Source organism: Hemitrygon akajei, chromosome 26 (genome assembly GCF_048418815.1).
Source record: "Hemitrygon akajei chromosome 26, sHemAka1.3, whole genome shotgun sequence".
NCBI lineage: Eukaryota > Metazoa > Chordata > Chondrichthyes > Myliobatiformes > Dasyatidae > Hemitrygon > Hemitrygon akajei.
Window position 1 is genome coordinate 46,590,285 of NC_133149.1, and position 15,844 is coordinate 46,606,128.

The following is a 15,844-nucleotide window of genomic DNA, read 5'->3' on the forward strand; positions in this document are numbered from 1 at the left end:
GGTCTGATAACCAGCAGCCAATCGCTGGCTTATGCTATCAGCAAGTTTATCAGCGGAGTCCTCTCCGATCAGATCAGTGCCCGTCTGCTCTTCTGTTCTGGGTTATTCCTAGTGGGAGTGATAAATGTCGTCTTCTCCTGGAGTTCCACCATCACTGCCTTTACTGTGCTCTGGTTCTTTAACGGATTGGCACAAGGCTTTGGGTGGCCACCCTGTGGAAAAATACTGCGCAAGGTACCTCAATGCCATTAATATACCACAGCTTGCTCCTTACTGGGATCTTTCTTTACCATGCAGTTATAAGACCATAAAACATACAGTAGAAGCAGAACTAGATCATTCAGCCCATCAAGTATGCTGCGCCATTCGATCATGCCTAATTTATTTTCCCTCTTAACCCCATTCTCCAACATTCTTCCTGTAACCTTTGACACCCTGACTAATCAACAACCTATTAACTTCAGCTTTAAATATACTCAATGACTTGGCCTCTACAGCTGTCTGTGGCAATGAATTTCACAGATTCTTCAGCCTCTGGCTAAAGAAATTCCTCCTCATCTCTGTTCTAAAGGGACGTCCCTCTATTCTGAAGTTGTGTCCTAAACTCTCCCATCATAGGAAATATCCCGTCCATATCCACTCTGTCTCGACCTTTCAATATTTAATAGGTCTCAATGAGATTTCCCTCATTCTTCTAAACTCCAGTGATAACAGGCCCAGAGACATCAAATGTGCCTCATATGTTAACCTTTTTATTGAGATGATTCTTATAAAACTCCTTTGGATCTTCCCCAATGCTGGCATATCTATTCTCGGATATGCGGCTCAAAATTGCTCCCAATATTCCAAATGTGGTCTGACCAGTGCTTTATAAAGCCTCAACATTGCATTTTTGCTGTTATGTTTTGGTCCACTTGAAATGAACGCTAACATTGGATTTGCCTTGCTTACCAACAAATCAACCTGCAAGTTAACCTTTAGGGAATCCTGCACAAGGACTCCCAAGTCCCTTTGCACCTCAGATTTTTGAATTTTCTCCCCATTCAGAAATTAGTCTATGCTTTTACTTCTTCTACCAAAGTGCATGACCTTACACTTCCTGACACTATATTCCATCTGCCACTTTCTCCATTCTCATGTTCTGTCGAAGCCTCTCTGCTTCCTCAAAACAACCTGCCCCTCCAGCTATCTTCCACAAACTTGGCCACAAAGTCATCAATTCCATCACCAGATCGTTAACATAACATGAAAAGTAGTGGATCTAATACCAACCCCCTGAGGAACACCACTAGTTATGTTTGCTTATCTAAGGTCACAAACTATTACTGGGATGTATGGGCCTCTTCCATGCAAAATCTTCCACCTCAACAGTGATCTCCATTTGTACAGCACCTTTAACATGCCCCAAAAAAATCAAAATGCTTCACTGAAGCATTAGCAACCAAATTTTATCCCAAGTCACAAATGTGATGTTTGGGCAGATGTCCAAAAATCTTGGACAATAAGCTGGATTTTTAGGAGTGTGTCAAAGGAGGGAAAAAAATGGATAGGCGGGGTGGGGGTGGGTGGGTGCGGGATGAAATTTCTGATCTTGGGAGATGATGGCTATACACAAGTGTTAAAGCAGCAGTACCAATATTGCCAAAGCTTGCAAGGTCAGAGGAGGGGTTAAGGCCCTTGAAGGGGTGCCTTGAAGAAATCCTAAGAACTTTTCAAAGTCTTTTCTAGTTTTCATCCCAGGCTGCATCATTGTCTGGTATGGGGGGGTGGGGCTACTGCACAGGACCGAAAGAAGTTCCAGAGGATTGTAAATTTAGTCAGCTCTAAAGTACCTTGGATGTCTTCAGGGAGCGGAGTCTCAGAAAGGCAGCATCCGTTATTAAGGACCTCCCCTGTTACCATCAGGTAGAAGGCACACACTCAGCGATTCAGGAACAGCTTCTTCCCCTCTGCCATCTGATTCCTAAACGGACATTGAACCCTTGAACACTACCTCACTTTTTTTAATACACAGTATTTCTGTTTTTTGCACTTTTCAAACATCTATTCAATATGCGTATACTATAATTGATTTACTTTTTTTTACTTTATTTTTTCTGTCTGCTAGATTATGTATTGCATTGAACTGCTGCTGCTAAGCTAACAAATTTCACATCACATGCTGGTGATAATAAATCTGATTCTGATTTTGAAGCTCCATGGTTTGGTGGTTCCAGTCAGGTTAACAAAGAATCTAGCCCAAAGTTTTCAGTTCTCTATCAATGCCTTTTGAACATATTTCAATAATCAAGCCAGTGCATGCTTATTGATAGAGAACTGAAGTATTCAGTATTCTCCCCGTGACCATGTGGGTTCCCTCCGGGTGCTCCAGCTTCCTCCCACATTCCCAAGACCTATCGATTAGGGATAGCGAGTTCTGGGCATGCTATGTTGGCACTGGACATGTGGCAACATTTGCAGGCTGCCCCCACAATCCTCATTGATATAATTTAATGCAAACGGTGCGTTTCACTGTTTGTTTCGAGGTACGTGTGACAAATAAAACTAATATCTAATCCCTCGTCTCATACTTTGTATTGGATTATTGTTGTTTTAAGTATTGAGGTCCAGTGAAAAGCTTTAATTCTGCATAGCATTCAGACAAAATGCACTGCTGCAGTTACAGAGAAAGTAGACAAATCAGGTGCAAGGGTCACAGCAGGATAGATTTTGGGAGATCATGTGTTCATCTTTTAGCATATGAGAGGTCCATTGAAGATTCTGATGGTAGTGGGATATTTCTACTGTCTATCCTTCTGGTCGCCTCACTATAGGAAGTATGTGGAAACCATAGAAAGGGTGCAGAGGAGATTTACAAGGATATAACCTGGATTGGGGAGCATGCCTTACGAGAATAGGTTGAGTGAACTTGGCCTTTGGAGTGAAGAAGGATGAGAGGTGATCTGATAGAGGTGTATAAGATAATGAGAGGCATTGATTGTGTGGATAGTCAGAGGCTTTTTCCCAGGGCTGAAATGGCTAGCACGAACTGATAGGTCAATCTTCTTCCCTCCACAGACACTGAGTTCTTCCAGCAGTTTAGGTGTTGCTCCATATTTCACAACTTCCCAATTCTGAAAGTTCTTCATGTTGAAATGTTAACTGTTTCTTTTCCACCTGATAATAAACACGAGAAATTCTGCAGATTCTGGAAATCCAGAGTAACACACACACAAAATGCTGGAGGAACTCAGCAGGTCAGGCAGCATTTATGGAAAGTAATAAACAGTTGACATTTCGGGCCGAGACCTTTCATCAATGCTAACTGTTTATTCCTCTCCATAGCTGCTGCCTGAGCTGCTGAGTTCCTCCAGCATTTTGTGTGTGTTGCTCTCTTCTACAGAAGCTGCCTTAACTGCTGACTGTTTCCAATAAATTATGTTTATACTTTTATTCTATTCTATCACAAGCCAGGGATGATTATTTTATAAAACAAAATTGACTGAATTATTCTTAACATGCAAATCTGATGGAGTAGTAATGGATTGACCATGAATATTAAATATAACCCAAGCCAAGTATCTTCATTTAATTTTAGCACCATTGCTACATTCTATGGGTAGCCTTCACAGTTCAGGGTAAGAGTTCAGAATGTGACATTTGATGCAGTAGTATTTTTAGAGGGACTGTGAGTTGCACATTCTGTGGCCCTTGAAGAGATATTATTTACGCAATATACAGAGCTGAATGCTGCTGATCCCTAACTTGCTTACAGATTGATGTCACAGAGTCATAGAGCATAGAAACAGGCCCTTTGGCCCATCAAGTTTGTACTAAGGTATCTGGTACCAGTTCTAATCATCCCAGTAACATGGGTCTGCATCCCAAAGTCTAGTTTGAAGATTAAAGATTAGCTTTAGTTGTCACATGTATGCTGAAACATGCAGTGAAATACACCATTTACGTCAATGAATAACACGGTCCGAGGCTGTGCTGGGGGCAGCCCACAAGTGCTGCCGTGCTTTTGACACCAACATTGCATGTCCACAGCTTTCTAACGTGTATGCTTTTGGAATGTGGGGGGGAAACTGGAGCACTCAGATGCAATCCACACAGTCAAAGTGAGAACATACAAACTCTTTACAGACTGTGGCAGGAATTGAACTGCCATCAATGATCACTGATCGCTAACTGTACCGCCCTTTGAGTATTGTGTGCAGTAGAATTGTGGCTTTGATTTATGGACCTGGCTCTCCTGTATGCATTGCTAATGTTGTACAAAAAGTCTTGGTTTAATGTCATTTTCAGTTTTATCTTGTGCTTTAGGAAAAAATATTTCATCAATATAAAACATTTTATTTTAAAACATTTTTGAACAGAGCCGGACTGTTGATGAGTGTTTCTGCAATGGATTCCCTGCTTGATGCATCCATTGGGCCATCTAAGCCATTGAGCGATTTCCCAGTGACAGGGCAGAGAAGCCTCAGTTCTAAATGAAATGTTCTCTAATTTATTCAGTGGGTGACTATATCAATTGGAACCACATGAAAGCAGAAAGCTGTGGATTTGGTCTCTGTAGATGTTTGGAACTGTTGCATACTTCAAAAGCTCCCCTAAGAATGCAGAGCCAGATAAATAAGGGTAAACTAGTGAATAAAGATAACCTTAATCTAAAATACCTTAAATCTTACTATGGCACTTAGCCCTTCAATAGCTGAACAAATGCTATCCATAAATAGCCCATTAAAACAAAATTTATTCTTTGATTATAAGCCCAGATGTGTGGATATTGTGAGCATCTATGAAGGGGAATAAATAGTCAACTTATCAGCAGAAGCCCATCATCAGGAATGGAAAGGAGGGTGGAAGATGCCAGAATAGTAAAGTGGGGGGAGGGGAAGCAGGTCAAGCTGGTAATAGGTGAAACCACGTGAGGGGGAAGGTGGGTGGGTGGGGTGGGGAGGAGGGGGTGAAATGAGAAGCTGGTGAGTGATAGGTAGAGGAGATAAAGGGGTGAAAAAGAAGGAATCTGATAGGAGAAGAGAAGGATGGGGAATGGAAAAAATTGGCACTCAGATGAGAAATAGTTAATATTGTTTATAATGCAAATTTTATTTAAGATCAAACTTTTAAATATTTAAGGGCAGCATGATAGTGCAGCGGTTAGCGTAGCTCTTTACAGAGTTGGCGATTGAAGTTCGATACCCGCTGCTGTCTATAAGGAGTTTGTACACTCTCTCTGTGACCACGTAGGTTTCCTCCCACAGTCCAAAGACATTCTGGTTAGGGTTAGTGAGTTGTGGACATGTTGCTTTGGTGTTGGAAGCATGGTGACACTTGTGGGCTGCCTCCTGGCACATCCACAGACTGTTTCACATCTATTTCACTGTTTTGATGTACATGTGACAAATAAAGCTAATCTTTAAGTTACCTGTATACTCAATTTTAGAACTATAATGCTATTAAATTGCATTTTTAACTTATTAATTTGATTCACTGATATTCAGAAATGTTTCTTGAGTCAGTTTCTCCATGAAGCTTAGACTTTAAACAGGAGGTTTTCTGTGTTTTGTCCAAGTTGATCAATCAGAAGCTTTGGAAAGGGAAAAATGGAAACCAGCTAAAACCTCAGTCAGACCAAACTGAGGAAAACAAAATACTTGTGTTTACTGTAAAAGCTGCTGTATAACGTGTACATTCTTTTCCCTTCAGTGGTATGAACCAGCACAGTTTGGAACATGGTGGGCTGTTCTGTCGACCAGTATGAACTTGGCAGGCAGCCTTGGCCCACTCATCGCCACAACAATGGCCCTGAGCTACAGCTGGAGGGTCACCCTCACACTTTCTGGTTCCATCTCCATTGGGATTGCATTCCTGTGTTTGTTCTTTATAATTAATGAGCCTATGGATGTAGGACTACCCAACATTGAACCAGGCCTGAAGAAAGGCGGCAGGAAAGGTACTGTACTAAGACAACCCTGGTAATTATCAGATTGGACTTGGTTTATGATTGTCACACGTACTGAGATTCAGTGAAAAACTTGTCTTACATACTGATCAGATCATTACACAGTGCACTAAGGTAAAACAATAACAATGCAGAATGAAGTATAAAAGCTACCAACAAAGTGCAGTGTAGGTAAATGATAAGGTGCAAGATCATAACAAGGTACCTATAGATAGTGAAGTCCAGAGTCCCACTTATTGTACAAGAGATCCGTTCAAGAGTCTGATAACAGAAGCGTCCTCGAGCATGATTGTGTGGCTAGATGTCCTCACATTTTGATACTCATATCTTGTGAGTGTGATGTGAACCCAGCCAGATCAGAAGAGCACAACTTGGCATTTTTTTAAATAGTTTATTATACTTTAATACAAGGTAAAAAGTCAAAACAATATAACAGTTATTTTATGGAAGATTTCAAAACACAAAGTAAGAGCTACAGTTGTAGTTCCAGTTAATTAATTATTACCTTTTAACCTTAAATATATTTGCATATAATTCTGTTACCTTTAGCTGATTCCAAACACAACCCCCTCCATCGATGAGACCATAAGACATGAGACAGGAAGTGGCCATTTGACCCATTAAGTCTGCTCTACCATTCCGTCATCACACGCAAAATGCTGGAGGAACTCAGCGGGCCAGGCAGCATCGATAGAAAAGAGTACAGTTGACATTTCGGGCTGAAAACGGGTTTCATTACAGCTGCACCAACCAAGAATAGTGTAGAAATATAGCAATATAAAACCATAAATAATTAAATAATAAGTTAATCATGCCAAGTGGAAATAAGTCCAGGATCAGCCTATTGGCTCAGGGTGTCTGACACTCCGAGGGAGGAGTTGTAAAGTTTGATGGCCACAGGCAGGAATGACTTCCTATGACGCTCAGTGTTACATCTCGATGGAATGAGTCTCTGGCTGAATGTACTCCTGTGCCTAACCAGTACATTATGGAGTGGATGGGAGTCATTGTCCAAGATGGCATGCAACTTGGACAGCCATCAGAGAGTCCAGTTCCACCCCCACAACATCACTGGCCTTACGAATGAGTTTGTTGATTCTGTTGGTGTCTGCTACCCTCAGCCTGCTGCCCCAGCACACAACAGCAAACGTGATAGCACTGGCCACCACAGCCTCGTAGAACATCCTCAGCATCTTCCGGCAGATGTTAAAGGACCTCAGGAAATCGAGATGGCTCTGACCCTTCTTGTAGATAGCCTCAGTGTTCTTTGACCAGTCCAGTTTATTGTCCATTCGTATCCCTAGGTACTTGTAATCCTCCACCATGTCCACACTGACCCCTTGGATGGAAACAGGAGTGACCAATGCCTTAGCCCTCCACATTGTGCAGATATTGTGGACGATAGTGCATTCAAAGCATAACCAAGCTTGCATTGCTCAGTGCCATGGCATCTAATTAACTTTCCCTCTTCAATAATCATTATCTGTACACAGGATCCACTGGTGATGAGAGCACTTTGAAAGAACTGTTGTTGACCCCATATCTGTGGGTCCTGAATATTGGGTACTTGGTGGTGTTTGGAGTGAAGACCTGTTGCACTGACTGGGGGCAGCTGTTCCTCATTCAAGAGAAGGGACAAACTGCACTGATGGGTAAGCAGGCATTATGTAAAATGTAAATTCTGGGAAAATAATTTTTCTTTCCTGTGCTAACATTAGCATCATGTGCACATAATTTAACATGGGCACATCCCTCCCCACCATTGGTAGTATCTACAGAAGACACTGCCTAAAGAAGGCAACATCTGTTATCAAAGATCCCCACTATCCAGGCCATGCCATCTTTTCACAGCTACCATTGGTCAGGAGGTATGGAAACCTGAAGTCCCACACCACCAGTTTCAATAACAGCTGCTTCCCTTCAACCATTCGGTTCTTGAATCAATCGCCAAAACCCTAATTACTACAGTCTAGCAACACTGTGACCACTTTGATCACTTTGCACTAAAATGGTCTGTTATTTTTGTCTTAATTGTATTCTTTCCTATAAAATTTGCATACAATTTGTTTAATTGATGTTTTTCGTGAATATTGTGAATCTGATGCTGCTGCAAGTCGGTTTCACTGCACCTGTGCACACATGCAGATGTACAGATGACAATAAAGTGGATCTTTCACATCCATTGTGTCTCGGATCAGGGAAGTGCTCTGGAACTGTACTTTTACCACTGAGGTTGTGTGAGACTAGACTGAAAGTTCATAGGTTAAGGGTGAAAGGTAAATATTTAAGGGGAAACTGAGGGGGAACATCTTCACTCAGAAGGTGGTGAGAGTGTGGAATGGGCTGCCAGTGCAAGTGGAGGAAGGGATTAGTCTTCAGAATCAGGTTTAGAATCACTGGCATGTGACGTGAAATTTGTTAACTTAGCAGCAGCAGTTCAATGCAATACATAGTATAGAAGAAAAAAAGTAAAAACAAATACATAAGTAAATCAATTACAGTATATGTATGTTGAATAGATTAAAAGGTCGTGCAAAAACAGAAATATATATTTTTTTTAAAGTGAGTTAGTGTTCAAGGGTTCGATGTCCATTTAGGAATCAGATGGCAGAGGGGAAGAAACTGTTCCTGAATCGCTGAGTGTGTGCCTTCAGGCTTCTGTACCTCCTACCTGATGGTAACAATGAGAAGAGGGCATGTCCTGGGTGATGGAGGTCCTTAATAATGGACGCTGCCTTTCTGAGACACCGCTCCCTAAAGATGTCCTGGGTACTTTGTAGGCTAGTGCCCAAGATGGAGCTGACTAGATTTACAACCTTCTGCAGCTTCTTTCAGTCCTGTGCAGTAGCCCCTCCATACCAGACAGTTGATGCAGCCTGTCAGAATGCTCTCCACGGTACAACTAGAGAAGTTTTGGAGTGTATTTGTTGACATACCAAATCCCTTCAAATTCCTAATGAAGTATAGCCTCTGTCTTGCCTTCTTTATAACTGCATCAATATGTTGGGACCAGGTTAGATCCTCAGAGGATTGGTACGTATTCCTTCAACTTGCCCTTCCTGAAGTCCACAGTCAGCTCTTTCGTCTTAGTGCCAGGTTGTTGCTGCGGCATCATTCCACTAGTTGGCATATCTCACTCTTGTACACCCTCTCATCGCCACCTGAGATTCTACCAACAATGGTTGTATCGTCAGCAGATTTATAGATGGTATTTGAGCTATGCCTAGCCACACAGTCATGTGTGTTTAGAGAGTAGAGCAGTGGGCTAAGCACACACCCCTGAGGTGCACCAGTGTTGATCATCAACAAGGAAGTTATCACCAATCTGCACAGATTGTGGTCTTCCGGTTAGGAAGTCGAGGATCCAATTACAGAGGGAGGTACAGAGGCCCAGGTTCTGCAACTTCTCAATCAGGATTGTGGGAATGATGGTACTAAATGCTGAGGAGGCTAGTGCCCATGATGGAGCTGACTGAGTTCACAACTTTCTGCAGCTTATTTCAACCCTCCTAAACCAGACAGTGATTCAGTCAATGGTGGAGATACCACTCACCACTGTATATCTGTAGAAATTTGTGAGTGTCTTTGGTGACATACCAAATCTCCTCAAACTCCTAATGAAATATAGCCACTGTCATGCCTTATTTGTTTGCATCAATATGCAGGGTCCAGGATAGATCCTCAGAAATATTGACAGCCAGGTACTTGAAATCGCTCACCCTTTCCACTTCTGATCCCTCTATGAGGACTGGCGTGTGTCCCCTCATCTTACCCTTCCTGGAGTCCACAGTCAATTCTTTGATCTTACTGACATTGAGTGTAAAGTTGTTGCTGTGACACCACTCAACTAGCTGATATATCTCGCTCCTGTACACCCTTTTGTCACCATCTGAAATTCTGCCAACAATAGTTGTGTTGTCAGAAAATTTATAGATGGCATTTGAGCTGTGCTTCACCACACAGTCTGGGTGTAGAGAGCGTAGAGCAATGGGCTCAGCACACATCCTTGAGGTGCACTAGTGTTGATTATCAGTAAGGTGGAGATGTTATTTCTGATACGCACGAACTGTGGTCTTCTGATTAGGAAGTCGAGGGTTCTGTTGCAGAGGGAGTTACAGAGGCCCAGGTTCTGGAGCTTTCAATCAGAACTGTAGGAATGATTATGTTAAACTCAGAGGTGTAGTCAATAAACAGCATCCTGACACAGGTATTTGTATTGTCCTGGTGATCCAAGGCTGTGCGGGGAGCCATTGAGATTGTGTCTGCTGTAGACCTATTGTGACAATAGGCAAATTGCAACGGGTCCAGGTCCTTGCTGAGGCAGGAGTTCATTCTAGTCGTGACCAACCTCTCAAAGCATTTCATCACTGTACATGTGAGTGCTGCTGGATTATAGTCATTAAGGCAGCTCCCCTTGTTCTTCTTGGGCACTGGTTTAATTGTTGCCCTTTTGAAGCAGGTAGGAACTTCCAGCTGTAGCGGTGAGAGATTGAAAATGTCTTTGAACACTCCCGCCAGTTAGTTGGCACAGGTTACTGAGCCCTACTGGGTACTCCAACTGGGCCTATTGTCTTGTGAGGGTTCACTCTCTTTAAAGGCAGCCTGACATCGACATCAACCTCCGAGACAGAGATCACAGGGTAACTGAATGCTGCAGGGATTCTCATAGCTGTAGTTATATTCTCCCTTTCAAAGTGTCCGTAAAAGTTGTTCAGCTCATCTGGGAGTACCATTCATAACATTCATTTCGCATTTTCCCCCTTCCCCCCCCCCCCCCCACTACTTTCAAATCTCTTACTATCTTTCCTTTCGGTTAGTCCTGACGAAGGGTCTCGGCCCGAAACGTCGACAGCGCTTCTCCCTATCGATGCTGCCTGGCCTGCTGCGTTCCACCAGCATTTTGTGTGTGTTGTTGTTACCATTCATACTATTGGGTTTCACTTTGTAGGAAGAAATGCCTTGCAAACAATGCCAGAGTTGCCGTGCATCCGATGTCACCTCCAACCTCATTCAAAATTGTCTCTTGAAATAGCCCTCCACAAGTCATACCTGTTTTTCTTGTACAGACCTGGATTACCAGACTAAAATGCCATAGATCTAGCCTTCAGCAGACGACGAACCTCCTGATTCATCCATGGCTTTTGGTTTGGGAATGTACAGCAAGTTTTCATAGGCACACACTCATCCACACAGGCTTTAATGAAGTTGGTGACAACTGTGGCGTACTCATCCAGACTCGAAGATGAATCCCTGAATACAGTCCAGTCCACCGATTCAAAGTAGTCCTGTAGGCGCTCCTGTGCTTCCCTTGTCCATACATTCTTGGTCTTCACTACTGGTGCTGCAGTCTTCAGTCTCTGCGTATACTCGGGGAGTAGAAGTACAGCCAGGTGATCAGACTTACCGAAAGTGTAGGTGTGGTATAGCATGGTAGGCATTCTTGATCTTGATCACTCTTGACCATTGTTGGTAGAATCTCAGATGGTGATGAAATGGCGTACAGGAGTGAGATATGCCAACTACTGGAGTGGTGCTGCAGCAACAACATGGCACTCAATGTCAGTAAGACGAAAGAGCTGATTATGGACTTCAGGAAGGGTAAGTCGAGGGAACAGAAACCAATCCTCATCGAGGGATCAGAAGTGGAGAGAGTGAGCATTTTCATGTTCCTGGGTGGGTGCCAAGATATCTGAGGACCTAACATGGTCCTAACATATTGATGCAGCAATAAAGAAGGCAAGACTGGCTATATTTCATTATGAGTCTGAGGAGATTTGGTTTGTCACCCAAAACACTCAAAAGCTTCTACGAATGTACCATGGAAAGCATTCTGACTGGTTGCATCACTGGGGGGAGGGGGGGGGCTACTGCACAAGATCAAAACAAGTTGCAGAAAGCTGTAAACTTAGTCAGCTCCATCATGGGTACCAGCCTCTGTAGTATCCAAGACATCTTCAAACAAGAAGGATTCGGAACAAGAAGGCAGTGGGAGAGCACCTAAGGATTTCAGTGGGAAGACATTTTGAGTTTTGGGGGGGAAGAGAGAGGCCAGACTGCGCAGGCGCGTGATGTCAGCCAGTTGGGCGCAAACAGTTTAAAAAGAAGTCAGCCATATCCAGCGGGCAGCGGAGTGAGAGGCAGCAGAGTGAAAGGACTTTTGCTCAACGGGCTTCAGCGGTAACGAGACGAGGTGAGGCAGTTGTTGATTGCAAAAGGAGGTAGTATGTGTGTGAGGCCAGTTTTCTGTGGTCGGTGTCAGATGTGGGAGGTCCTGGAGTCCCCTAGCGTCCCGGATGGCCACATCTGCACCTGGTGCATCGAGATGCAGCTCCTAAGGGACCGTGTTAGGGAACTGGAGCTGCAGCTCGATGACCTTCGTCTGGTCAGGGAGAGTGAGGAGGTGATAGAGAGGAGTTACCGACAGGTGGTCACACCGGGGCCACAGGAGACAGACAAGTGGGTCACAGTCAGGAGGGGGAAGGGGAAGAGTCAGGTATTAGAGAGTACCCCTGTGGCTGTACCCCTTGACAATAAGTACTCCTGTTTGAGTACTGTTGGGGGGGACAGCCTACCTGGGGGAAGCGACAGTGGCCGTGCCTCTGGCACAGAGTCTGGCCCTGTGGCTCAGAAGGGTAGGGAAAGGAAGAGGAAGGCAGTAGTGATAGGGGACTGTATAGTCAGGGGGTCTGACAGGCGATTCTGTGGACGCAGGAAAGAAACTCAGATGGTAGTTTGCCTCCCAGGTGCCAGGGTCCGGGATGTTTCTGATCGCGTCCAAGATATCCTGCGGTGGGAGGGAGAACAGCCAGAGGTCATGGTACATGTTGGTACCAATGACATAGGTAGGAAAAGGGAAGAGGTCCTGAAAGAAGACTTCAGGGAGTTAGGAAGGAAGTTGAAAAGCAGGACCTCAAAGGTAGTAATCTCGGGATTACTGCCTGTGCCACGCGACAGTGAGAATAGGAATAGAATGAAGTGGAGGATAAATGCGTGTCTGAGGGATTGGAGCAGGGGGCAGGGATTCAGATTTCTGGATCATTGGGACCTCTTTTGTGGTGGGTGTGACCTGTACAAAAAGGATGGGTTGCACTTGAATCCTAGGGGGACCAATATCCTGGTGGGCAGGTTTGATAGAGCTGTTGGGGAGGGTTTAAACTAGTTTGGCAGGGGGGTGGGAATCAGAATGTGAGTGCAGGGATTAAGGTAGAAGGACAAGGGCATGATGCTAAGAGTTCTGAGTTTATGAGGAAGGACAGGCAGGGGACAGAACATAATTGTAGCCAGTTAAAGGGGTTGAAATGTGTCTATTTCAATGCTAGGAGTATTAGGAACAAGGAGGATAAACTCGGAGCATGGATTAGTACGTGGAACTACGATGTTGTGGCCATTACTGAAACTTGGTTGGAGGAAGGGCAGGATTGGATGATGCAGGTCCCGGGGTTCAGGTGTTTTAAAAAGAATAGGGTGGGAAGTAGAAAAGGGGGGGGGGAGTGGCATTGCCGATCAGGGATAGTATCACAGCTATAGAAAGGGAGGACGCTGCAGAAGGAATGTCCATGGAGTCAGTCTGGGTGGAAGTCAGAAATAGGAAGGGATCAATCACTGTGCTGGGAGTAGTCTATAGGCCCCCAAATAGCCCTTGGGACACCGAGGAGCAGATAAGCAGGCAGATTTTAGAATGGTGCAGGAAATACAGGGTAGTAGTTATGGGAGATTTCAACTTCCCTCCTATTGACTGGCACCTCCTGAGTGTAAGGGGGATAGATGGGGCTGAATTTGTCAGGTGTGTTCAAGAAGGATTCCTGACACAGTATGTGGACCGGCCGACAAGAGGAGAGGCCATACTGGATCTAGTTCTGGGTAATGAACCTGGCCAGGTGACAGTCCTCTTGGTGGGGGGAGCATTTTGGTGAGAGTGACCACAACTCCCTTAGCTTCAGCATAGCTATGGAAAGGGATAAAATCAGACGAAATGGTAAAGTGCTTAACTGGGGAAGGGCTAACTATGAAGGGATGAGGCAGGAACTAGCGAGAGTAAATTGGAAACAGCTGTTCAAAGGGGAAAGTACAGAAGTAATGTGGGAGAAGTTTAGGGACCACTTGAGCTGGGTTCAGAATAGGTTTGTCCCACTGAGGCAAGGAAAAAATGGTAGGAAAAGGGAACCGTGGCTGACGAAACATGTGAGGCAACTTGTTAAGAGGAAAAAGGAAGCATATGTTAGATATAAGAAGTAGGAAGTAGGAGGGGCTTATGAGAAATATAGGGTAGCCAGGAAGGAGCTAAAGAAAGGACTTAGGAGAGCTCAAAGGAGACATGAGAAGGCCTTGACATGTAGGATTAAGGAGAACCCCAAGGTGTTCTATGCGTATGTGAAGAACAGAATGATGACGAGAACGAAGGTGGGACCGCTAAAAGATAAAGAGGGCAACATGTGCCTGGAGGCGGAGGAGGTTGGGGAGGTCCTAAATGAATACTTTGCTTCAGTATTCACAAGTGAAAAGGATCTTGATCAGGATGAGGTTGAAGTAGAGCGGGCTTGTGTGCTGGACAATGTGTAGAGTAAGGAAGAAGAAGTGCTGAATCTTCTTAAAAACATTAAGATTGATAAATCCCCAGGGCCGGATATGATACACCCCAGGTTGTTGTGGGAATTGAGAGAAGAGATCACAGGAGCATCAGCTATGATCTTTGAATTCTCTTTGGCTCAGGGGAAGTGCCAGAGGACTGGAGAATGGCAAATGTAGTTCCCTTGTTTAAAAAAGGTAATAGGGAGAAACCTGGGAACTATAGATCAGTGAGTCTTGCGTATGTGGTATGCAAACTACTGGAAAGGATTCTTAAGGATAGGATCTACGAGCATTTGGAGAAGTACAGTCTACTCCTGGATAGTCAACATGGTTTTGTGAAGGGAAGATCGTGCCTCATGAGCCTGATTGAGTTTTTTGAAGAGGTAACAAAAGAAATTGATGAGGGTAGGGCAGTGGATGTGGTCTACATGGAATTTAGCAAAGCATTTGACAAGGTCTCTCATGAGAGACTCATCCAGAAAGTCATGAGGCATGGGATAAGTTTGCTGTTTGGATAAATAATTGGCTTAAAGGAAAAAAGCAGAGGGTAGTTGTGGAAGGAAAGTATTCTGCCTGGAGGTCGGTGACTAGTGGAGTGCCGCAGGGATCTGTCCTGGGACCCCTGCTATTTGTGATTTTTATAAATGACCTGGATGTAGGGGCGGAAGGATGGGTGAGTCAGTTTGCAGATGACACTAAGATTGGAGAAGTTGTGGATGGAGCTGTAGGTTGTCAAAGGTTATAAGAGGATATAGACAGGCTGCAGAGTTGGGCAGAAAAATGGCAGATGGAGTTCAATCCGGACAAGTGTGAGGTGATGTATTTTGGAAGGACAAACCAGAAGACTGAGTACAGGATTAATGGTCAGTTTACTTAAGAGTGTGGATGAACAAAGGGACCTTGGGGTTCATACATCCCTCAAGGTCGCTGCATAGGTTGCTAGGGTAGTTAAGAAGGCCTATGGGATGCTAGGCTTCATTAACAGGGGGATTGAGTTCAAGAGTAGAGAGGTCATGTTGCAACTCTACAAATCTCTGGTGAGACCTCACTTAAAGTATGGTGTTCAAATCTGGTCACTTCATTATAGGAAGGATGTGGAAGCATTTTGCCTGGATTGGAAAACAAGTCTTATGAAGCAAGGTTAGCAGAGCTGGGACTTTTCTCTTTGGAGCGTAGAAGAATGAGAGGGGACTTGATAAGAGGTCTACAAGATTATGAGAGGCATAGATAGGGTGGATAGTCAGTACCTGTTTCCCAGGGCACCAATAGCTAACACCAGAGGGCATATGTACAAAATTAAGGGAGGGAAGTTTAGGGGAGACATCAGGG

The 15,844-nt window shown here is 44.1% G+C and overlaps 1 protein-coding gene across 8 annotated transcripts in view; it reads left to right on the forward strand.

Annotated features, from left to right (window-relative positions):
• The window catches only part of slc37a4a (solute carrier family 37 member 4a), a 101,320-nt gene that overhangs the window by 41,120 nt on the left and 44,356 nt on the right, over positions 1-15,844 (forward strand). For all 8 annotated transcript variants that reach the window (XM_073030139.1, XM_073030138.1, XM_073030146.1 and 5 more), the window contains 3 exons: positions 2-234; positions 5,692-5,938; positions 7,441-7,599. In XM_073030139.1, the coding sequence (XP_072886240.1) occupies positions 2-234; positions 5,692-5,938; positions 7,441-7,599 (639 nt within the window). The remainder of the gene's footprint in view (position 1; positions 235-5,691; positions 5,939-7,440; positions 7,600-15,844) is intronic.